The sequence below is a fragment of the Dioscorea cayenensis genome, chromosome 17, assembly GCF_009730915.1.
Source record: "Dioscorea cayenensis subsp. rotundata cultivar TDr96_F1 chromosome 17, TDr96_F1_v2_PseudoChromosome.rev07_lg8_w22 25.fasta, whole genome shotgun sequence".
Classification (NCBI taxonomy): domain Eukaryota; kingdom Viridiplantae; phylum Streptophyta; class Magnoliopsida; order Dioscoreales; family Dioscoreaceae; genus Dioscorea; species Dioscorea cayenensis.
The window spans coordinates 21,647,101-21,657,427 of NC_052487.1; the positions used below are offsets into that span (position 1 = coordinate 21,647,101).

The 10,327-nt window shown below is 35.2% G+C and overlaps 1 protein-coding gene across 1 annotated transcript; it reads left to right on the forward strand.

Moving 5' to 3' along the window:
- Positions 1-1,249: 1,249 nt before the first annotated feature.
- LOC120279968 (boron transporter 4-like) lies at positions 1,250-5,821 on the forward strand. The gene is given in 17 exon segments (XM_039286656.1): positions 1,250-1,380; positions 2,142-2,247; positions 2,322-2,404; positions 2,548-2,740; positions 2,830-2,968; positions 3,155-3,320; positions 3,403-3,569; positions 3,702-3,875; positions 3,972-4,067; positions 4,185-4,304; positions 4,452-4,621; positions 4,623-4,686; positions 4,688-4,714; positions 4,716-4,777; positions 4,881-5,160; positions 5,245-5,379; positions 5,536-5,821. Coding segments are annotated over 16 exon segments (2,010 nt in total). The 5' UTR covers positions 1,250-1,380; positions 2,142-2,143; the 3' UTR covers positions 5,566-5,821.
- Positions 5,822-10,327: the final 4,506 nt, after the last annotated feature.

The window sequence follows — 10,327 nt, forward strand, 5'->3', positions numbered from 1 at the left end:
TAATAAAATAATAGTTTTTTTTTTATCAATTTTTCATTTTTATATCTCTTACGTATTTCTTTATATCTTGTTTCTCCCTGTGATCAGGTACATCTTTGTTTTGTTTTAATATATATCTAATTTATTCATTTTTTAAAATGGTTTTCTTGTAGTAGAACCTTTACCTACATTTGCATAGGAATAGAAAGAACATAAAGAACATGTATTAAAATATACCAGTACTTTAATTGATGCTACCATACATTTGTAATGCAAAACTAAATTTAAATTAATATTATTAACATTAATTTATTTATTTTTTTACAAAAAATAATAAGCTCTATATACATCAGAGTGTGAACACAAATTGAAACTAATCATCCAACCCGTACAGCTTCAATCAGAAAGAGAGGACAACTCGTTTATATTATTGTTTTCAACAACCTTGAACTTAAAATCTTTTAAAAAAATTTATTTATTTTTATTTTTATTTTTAATAAAAATGAATAAATCATAATTTTATTAAAAAAAAAAGAAACAATAAATATAACAAAAATAACCAAAAAAAATAGCTTACAAAAGATCAGAAAACCACACTAGAAATTCTTCACCATGGATAAAGCACTCCTAAGAGAACAAACACAACCAAGCAGAGACAAAATAAAGAGAATAAAAAAGATAGAAACACCGGTGAGAGAAGAGAGTCCACTAGAAGGCAATATATATTTTTTTAATAAAATGAAGTATCTCATGTTATAAATTTTTTTATTAATTCATATTTTAAATTTAAAATATTATATAATAAATAAATAAATAAATAAATAAAAGGACAGGAGAAGGCAGGCAGTGCCGAGCTTCCTGCAGAACAGCAAGTGGTCCACAGGCACGCGTTACAGCTGGTCATTCGTCCATTCTGGGCACCTGCTGAGCTGGCTTCTTTTTTCCAATAACACCCTCTCATTTATTCATAATTAAATACGAGTCGTACATTCTCCGATGAGATCCGACGGTTGGGATTAAAAAGCACACGAAAAAATCAAGTTTTATTCTTTCCTATAATTATATCACCGCTCTTCGTCTTCATCGGACTCGTTTGACTAGAAAAATATCCAAACAGCGACCACAGGGCGGCGCTGGGAACCACCAGCCTCTCTGGCCACTCACCATCCGCCACGTGTCGAGAGTTAACGTGCATTTTGTTGCGCGATCCACCAATCACTGGCGTGTTGTGTTTTTTGTTTTCCAAAGCCCGCGAAGTCCAGTGATGAAAGTTTCGGCTATAAATACGCTTTCCAAGGTCTCGTTTTTCTCTCAAGATTTCCATTGAGTAGTGGTGTTGTGCTTCTTGGTTCTCTTCTCCGATTGGCCGTCGTCATTTCATTGCTTTGTTTGGAGTTTCTGGTAATCTACTTGCTCATCATTCCCTTTTTTTTTTTTTTTAAAGTTATGTGCTTTTGTTCGAAGATCTCGTGTTGTGATGTTGAAGGATGTGATTTGTTTTGTTTGTTATTTTTTTGTTATTTTTTTTAAAAAAAAGTCTTGACTTTTCATGTGTTTTTCTACCTTTTCTGTGATAAAGGTGAAATTTTGCCAAAAAAACAGCAAGTTTTTTTTATTTTTTATTCGCAGGTAATTCATGTTATTGGTTCTATCGCCTCTGGTGTCATATTAGTGTGTTTTTACGATCTTCCTTTACATGGATTAAAGCTAGTATTCTAATGCTTCTGGACTTCTTGATGGATTAGTGTCATTTTTTTCAATATAAATTAGTGTTATTGTTTCATGAAATGGTTTTTGTTTTTGTTGAGAAAGATTCTGTCAGTTGTTTTCTAGTGTCTCTGTACAATGTTTTCTTTTTGCTCGTGAGCTACCTTTAGCTGTTTTCGTTTTGTTGGATCTAGTGGTGTTGTTTTATTTATTTCTCCATCTCATGTGAATGTTGTCTTTTTTAGTTTTTACCAATAATATATTGCTTTCATTATAGAAAGATGCATTTTTGTTTAAAAAGAAAAAAGAAAAAAAAAAGAAAAGAAGATGCATTTTTGCAGCGTTCTGGGCCTACTTAATAGCATGAAATGCTTTTCCGGCCTTCACTTTGGTGTTGATTATGCACTAAAGTGTTTATGCTTGCATAGCTGAACCAGTTTAGCTTTGTTGCACAGGAATGGATCACATTAAGAGTCCATTCAAGGGAGTTAGTGAAGATTTCAAAGGAAGAGCAGCATGTTATAAGCAAGATTGGGTTCGTGGATTCCATTCAGGCTTCAGGTTGATCTCTCAGGCACTCATGAGGCTTTGTGTTGCTCTGTTATGTTTCTTATGATTTTCTTTCTGGCGTGCAGGATTTTGGCACCTACTATGTATATCTTCTTTGCATCTGCTCTCCCTGTTATTGCATTTGGAGAGCAACTGAGCAAAGAGACAGGTATAAATTTTGGATAAATTGAAACTTCTTTTTTTAATTTTGGTACAACCTTAATCTGAATTTGTTTCAATAGTTATCTACAAATCTATAGTGTTGTGGATGTGTATGTTGGTTGAAAATGATTTTTATGTTTACTGTGGTAGATGGGGCATTGAGCACAGTTGAAACTTTAGCTTCTACTGCCATTTGTGGCATAATACATGCAATTCTTGGTGGACAACCCATGCTGATTGTTGGAGTCGCTGAGCCAACAGTGATAATGTACACATACTTATACAATTTTGCCAAGCATCGTTCTGATCTGGGTGGGCGTCTCTATTTGGCCTGGGCTGGATGGTAATGGATAATATATATGTGCCTGATTTCAATTTGTTTTGTGATGTATTCTGGGTTTTCTAATTTGTTTTTCTCCTAATTCGGTGCAGGGTTTGTATCTGGACCGCTTGCTTCCTTTTTCTTCTTGCAATGTTCAATGCTTCTGCCATTATCAGTAGATTTACTAGAGTTGCAGGAGAACTCTTTGGGATGTTGATCACTGTTCTCTTCATTCAAGAAGCTATCAAGGTGCACCATCATCTGAGTATATCTACAAAGTCTGTTACTGATGCCTCGTATAATTGAACAGGAATTTTAGTGATCAATATTTTACTCTTTTTCCTGTTAGCAAGTAATATATATATTTTTTTATTTAAAAAGTAATATATATATTTTTGCATGGCCGCTTATTCATACAGTTTGCTTCAATTGCAGGGTATTGTTAGTGAGTTCAATATACCAAAGGGTGAAGACCACAGTCAATCTCTTTACCAATTCCATTGGCTATATACAAATGGATTATTGGGCATCATATTCTCAATCGGCTTATTATACACAGCATTGAAAAGCAGGAGGGCGAGGTCATGGCGTTATGGCACAGGTTTGTGAGTTCTCCTAGGCTTCCTAATTGATAACTATGATTGTATGGTTATGAATATCTGTATTTTCACTGATTTCTACAGGTTGGTTTAGAAGTTTCATTGCTGACTATGGAGTCCCCTTGATGGTCCTAGTGTGGACAGCAATGTCATATGCAGTCCCAAACAAAGTTCCTTCTGGTGTTCCAAGGAGGCTGTTCAGTCCACTTCCATGGGAAGCAGAATCATTGCATCATTGGACTGTTGCAAAGGTAATCATGTTCTTGTCTAAATAAAATAGTTAATATTTTGAATCATTAGCAAACCTTGATTCTGATGGCTGGTCTCATGTACTTTATTATAATAATCTTTCGCTGCTAATTTTGCTCTACTGGAAACTACAGGATCTGCTGTCTGTTCCCCCCACATACATATTTGCTGCTCTGATACCAGCTGTAATGGTTGCGGGACTATACTTTTTCGATCATAGTGTTGCTTCGCAAATGGCCCAGCAGAAGGAATTTAACCTGAGAAATCCTCCTTCTTACCATTATGATATACTGGTCCTTGGTCTTATGGTGGGTGTCTTTCCTGTTTTTGCAATTCTCCATGTTGTCTTCCTCCCTATCCTGATCTATCTAAAATTTTTATGGTTTGAATTAAAATCAATTCAGGTTTTGATTTGTGGGTTGCTAGGAATACCCCCTTCTAATGGGGTCCTACCTCAGTCACCTATGCACACTAAAAGCCTGGCAGTTCTCAAGAGACAGGTGTGTAGAAAATTTGAAAACCTTTTGTATCCTGTACAGCTGAAGATGTATTCCTTGGCCAATGCTAAAAATTTGGATTTCAGATTATTTAATTATTATATTGTTCTCCTATTCCAGTTAATCCGTAAGAAGATGGTCAATTGTGCCAAGGAGAGCATAAGACAGAAGGCTAGCAGCACAGAAATCTTCGGGAAAATGGAAGAGATTTTCATAGAAATGGATGAACGGCGTACTCCTGTGAGTAATTATCGCATGTTAAAAGGAAATAAAAGTTTTACAAATACATGGAGATATACATTGATGCTCTTATATACTTTTGTTGCAGTCTATGAGTGCATCACAAACTTGTTAGTGTCTCTGTTCTGACTATAAGTTTTTCTGCAGACAATAACAGTGGATAAGGAGCTCAAGGACCTTAAGGATGCAGTTATGAGAAATGAAGACAATGGCATGGAATTGAATGGTCCTTTTGATCCAGAGAAGCACATTGATGCCCACCTACCTGTTCGAGTCAATGAGCAAAGAGTCTCCAATTTATTACAGTCCCTTTTGGTTTGGAGCTTGTGTAGGAGCTATGCCATTTATCAAGAAGATACCAACATCTGTTCTTTGGGGATATTTTTGCTTACATGGCCATTGACAGTCTTCCCGGGGAATCAGTTCTGGGAGAGGCTATTACTTCTATTCATTACTCCTCGCCGCCGGTTCAAGTATGGATCTCATATCATTATCTTGATCACCATTTTTGTCTTACACATTTTTCCAAAAATGATCCAATACTCAAATTTCTGATAATCAACTGCAATGTTACAGGGTTCTTGAAGGTCCTCATGCTTCATTTGTGGAGACAGTACCCTTTAAGGCAACAGCAGCATTCACAATCTTCCAATTTGTGTACCTTCTACTTTGCTTTGGTGTGACATGGATACCGATCGCAGGAATATTGTTTCCATTACCATTTTTCCTCCTGATTATTATTAGACAGCATGTTCTACCAAAGTTCTTTAGACGGCATCACTTGTCGGAACTGGATGCAGCCGAGTATGAAGAATTCTGTGCAACACCTCGCCGTAACGGCAGCTTTTCATTCCATGTAAGTGAAAATGTTAAAATCCATTAGAGTTTTCTCGGAGTATGAATTTGTCATTCTTATCAATATGAAATATTATGTTTGCAGGACTGTGAAGAATTCGAAACTGGCAGTGGCAATGACAGTGTGGAAGTTTGTGATGCTGAGATTCTAGATGCTCTAACAACCAGCAGAGGAGAGTTTAAACGTAGATCTGTTAGCTTCAATGATAGGTCCCTGCAGGTAATAAACCTCAGAAGCATTGCAAAACATCAGGAAAGAATTAAATATTATAAACAATTTAAATGCTAAGATCAAGACTAGCATATAATTCCATTAGTAAATGACATTGCATTTTAAGAAAAATATTCTTATCAATCTTTTTGCTGTTTGTTGTAGGTTCATCCAGAGCAGGTCCCTCAAAAGTAAATGCAAATTGAAATGAAGAAGGTTGTTGCTAGTAAAACAGTGAAAATGCTGTCTTGGTGACAAGATTCTAATCATTCTTTGGTTTTTAATTTGGTGGTCTGGACCATGATTTTCTTTGAAGGAAGTGCTTGAATTTTCAGAGGATAAAGAGAGAATTCAAGAGCAATTAGGAATGACATCTGATTTCCATTTTGTCACTAAATGTACAGATCAATATTATGACCTGTTTGTTAGACTTTACAAGCTAATGTACTATTTTGAATGGAAAACAAGACTTTACAAGGAGTTTTAAATACTACTAAACAAACACCCCCTTAGGGGCCGTTTGGTTCACGGTAATGTAGAAAGATTACCACGTGTTACGTGGTAATCTGAAAATATTACCACGTTTGGCATAACACAAGTGGTAATCTGGATGATAATATCACATTACCAACTTATAAATATTATCAAGAAAGTGGTAATCCCATTACCACCAAATTTGGTGTCTATCTTGGATTACCGTGGTAATCTTATAACTTTGTATATTTTAACAAATAGATTACCATGACAACCAAACACGGTAATGAATTATTCCCGGTAATAAGAGTTTCCAACCAAACATGGTTATGTTAAATTACTACAATATTTCTAACCATATAACATTCTCACTCATATTACCATGGTAATCTTATTACGTGGTATTACCACAAACCAAACGCCCCTGTATTTTGAATTCTCTGGCATGAAATTGATAGATGAAGAAAATGATTACTTGATCCAAAGCAGTGTAAATGTGATTTTGTGGAAGTACTATTTAATGAACACTTTCATCTATTAAATTATTTTTTCATATAAAAATAAATAAACCACAATAAATATTTTTAATAAAATTAAAAAAAAACTATAGAAAAGTAAACATGAATACAACATTGTTGGTTTTCCTTTCTTCTTCCTGATTTAGTCTCGTGATTCAGGTCCTTTCTCTCTTGGTTTGTTGTCTTTTTTTCGTTTTTTGTATTTATGTTTCATTTTACATTGAATCAGTGGTTTATTTAATTTAAAAAAAATTATGAATAGAACTAAAATAAAAAAATAAATCACATAATGCATTGGAGTTTACCGAATTACCACTTGCTTGTTACAACCACATTACTCTTAATTATTAATATAAGGTATAATACCCGAATTGGTCCCTCTACTTTTTTCCTTCTTCTCTTTTGATCCCTCTACTCAGAAATGCTCAAAGTGGTCCCTCTATTATTAAAAATGGTTCTATTTAATTCTTTCTACTTTAAAATAGGCCAATTATTGGTTGTATTTTTTAAAAGTAGAGGGACTATATGGAAAGAGATTAAAGGTAGAGGGACTAAATTGGGTCATTTTCAAGAGTAGAAGAATTAGTGGGGTGCATTTCTGAGTAGAGGAACCAAAAGAGAGAGAAAAATAGAGGGACTAATTTAGGTATTATATCTTAATAAAATAAAAAATTTCTTATATGGATATGATTAGAACATGATTGGCTCACATGCAACTTATCTGCCATCTTGGAATCCAATCACTATGCATTAATTTAAGGCTTATCTTGGAGGGAACATTCTCTAGTTTCTCTGGAAAGTTAGGTGCATTAATATTTAATTATTTTGGGGAATGGAAAAGTTTCACTGGTTTGAGTTCTTATCATTTTGCATGGAATCCACTCACTTGCATAATCTTGTAGACCAACCTTCTTCAAAGACTCTCATGCACTAATACACATGAAAAATGCAAAGAGATAATAATAAGACACAGGATAAATGCATGAGAGTTTATAGAACATCATATTGTTTTTTGACAATTATATATATATATATATATTAGCTAATAACTGCTTTATCTACTAACTCTTAATCTCTCCTGTATAGTCTTCGTGTTTTTAAAAAAAAAATAAATTTAAATTTTAACTCACACAAAATGAGAGTACAAATATATTAAAATATTAATTCCGTCTATTACTAATGTGTTTTGTAATAGTATTAAATTGGATGATAGTATTAAATTTATAAAAATTTATACAAACTTTTCAAATTTATCTTTATTTAAAAATCCATCAAACTTCTATTAATTTTTCTTTATATTTTCATAATATTTTTTAGTCCCTCTCTTAAAAATAATGTTTCACATTTTAAAAAAAATACTGGAAAATTTAAACATATACATTAACAATAAAAAGTAAATTTGAAATAAAAAAACTAAGTGTTCTAGTAAAACTATTAAATTTTTTTAATAAAGTAGACAAGCCATATAGTCAAGGGCGTGCACAGAAATAAACATCCAATCTTGCACTCTCACATAGAGACGTCAGTCTCGGGTGGTAAATCGGAGCCCATGTCAAGGACCAGAAACCATCACTTTGCTACCATGGGGATTTGAACTTAGGACTATAAAATTCCCCTATCGCAATGATTTAAGCCATAATAATAATAATAATAATAATAATAATAATAATAATAATAATAAAGAGTTGCAAACATGGGTTGGAATGGGGAATAAACCATTATTACATCAAGATAAACAGAGATCCAACATGAAGATAAAGAAAGAAGATAGACAAATAGCGTATATTCCCAAACACTAGAATGTTAATTAAATCCCCTTCTCAAATTAGCACTTGGAAGAAGAATTAGGTGGACAACCAAGGTCAGAAGGCCCAGACGGAGGAATTGGGCCTTTGGGTAATTTCCCAAAATGCCCCTTTTGAAACTCCGTCGATGACCGTAACGGCGGGGTGTTTGGAGTCTCACCCCCTGACGGCCCTGACGGAGGAATAGGGACACTCTTCGGTAACTTACCTCCATAATTCATAAGACTTGGCCTCGCTAATCCCAGGCTAAACAGCATCATGAGCATGGACGCCAGAGCTATTAAGATCACCGCGGAGAACTTCACCATTGCCTAGTTTCTTTCTTGTTTAATTTCTCTGTTTTGAAGGTGTTTGATTGTTTGTGTTTTTGCGATATATATATATGTATATATAATGACATGGTTGGGTTTTGGTATTTATTGCAGCTTATCTTTGGATAGTGGAATATCTAGTAAGATTTGCACAAATTTTATTTTTATTTTTTATTATTGTTTTTTCTAATTTGGAAGAGATGGATCTTGCTTTAATTGGTAGATTTTGTGCTAATATTTTAAAGATGCGTTATTTAATTGAAGATTTTGCATTCTCCGGAAAACCGTTACGAAACCATGCTTTGAATAAAATAAATTATGAGTATATATTAAAAAGGGATTATGGTGGAAAGTTTTAAGAGTAATGCTATATGAGGCGAAGCAGTCACACGACCCAGCCACACGAATGGCGTGGGTGGGTCACGTCGATATTCTAATTAAAAAAATTAAAAGGAAAAAAAGTAGGTGGCGAGTTCTTCTCTCTCCCGTTCTCTCTCTCACGTGAGTCCCTTTCCCACTCCCGGTGGCCGATCCCGTTGCTTCCCTCTCCGGTCGCGCTCCGTGCGCTTCACGCTCAGTGCCAGCTCCCGCCACATCCCTGTGTCACTCTCGGTCGCCACTCCCGTTACTTCCCTCTCCGGTCGCCGCTCCCACCGCTTTCCTCTCCCAATCCCGGTGGCCACTCCCGCCACTCCCGCGCTTCCATTTCCGGCTCTTGGTTGCCACTTCCCTCTCCCATTCCGGTGGCCGCTCCGCTTCCGCTTTTCGGCTCCCGGTCGCGCTTCCCTCTCCCACTCCCGGTGGCCACTCCGGTCGCATCGGGTTTCCGGCTCCGATCGCCCGCTTCCCTCTCCGGCTCCCGATCGCCCGCTCCCACCGCTTCCCTCTCCCACTCTGGCCCTGCTCCACCCGCTCCGGCCGCTACATCAAGGTATTATTCGATTAGTATTATGATGATCAAGATTCAATTTAAAAAGAAATTCGATTAGTATTGTGCATGAAACACAATTATGTACAAAGTATTTTTGGTTTATAAAGAGATCATGATGATTAAGATTGTATTATAAAAATTTTCGGAGTTAATAATGTGTAGGAAACACAATTAGTTATAAAGTATTTTTGGTTTATAAAGAGATCATGTTGGGTGATTAAGTTTGTACTTATTATTTTTGATTTATAAAAGAAATCATGGTGGTGATTAAATTGCTAATTTTGATCAAAAGTTTAAAAATGAGAGTGTTTATTGTTTTGCGTAATTTGTAAAATTTATTGTTTGTCTAATTTTTTTGTTTAGAAGTCTACTTAAAAGCAAGAACATGGAAGAAGTGATACTTGGTTGTAATGAGCAAGGAAAAGATGATGTCGAAGTTGGATGTTCAAGTTATGAAAATACATGCCAAAGAAAAACCCGGTGAGATTTGGATTTAGTTGAAAAAATATTGTGCGGAGGCCGGTATGATACTTGATTCCGAAGAAGAAGTTTATAAATTGTATGTCAAGTATGCGCGGGGTGAAGGATTCGGCATCACCAAAAAAAGCACTAGATTAGGTGATGATGGAAAATTGAAATATTACACTCTAGCATGTTCAAGAGGTGGCAAAGCGAATATCTACTTCAAAAACTCCTTCAACCCAAGGCTATCCACCAAAGTAAATTGTCCGGCAAAAATTAATGTCATTGTTAGCAATGATGGGCAATTTACCATTTCAAGTGTTAATTTGGAGCATAATCATGCGCTTAGCCCAAAAGAAGATTTTTGAAAGCATTATCACGTATAGGCGGTGGATACTCAAGAGTTTGAAGACACATACTTGAAGATGATGGAGGACTATAACATTAAGAGCAATG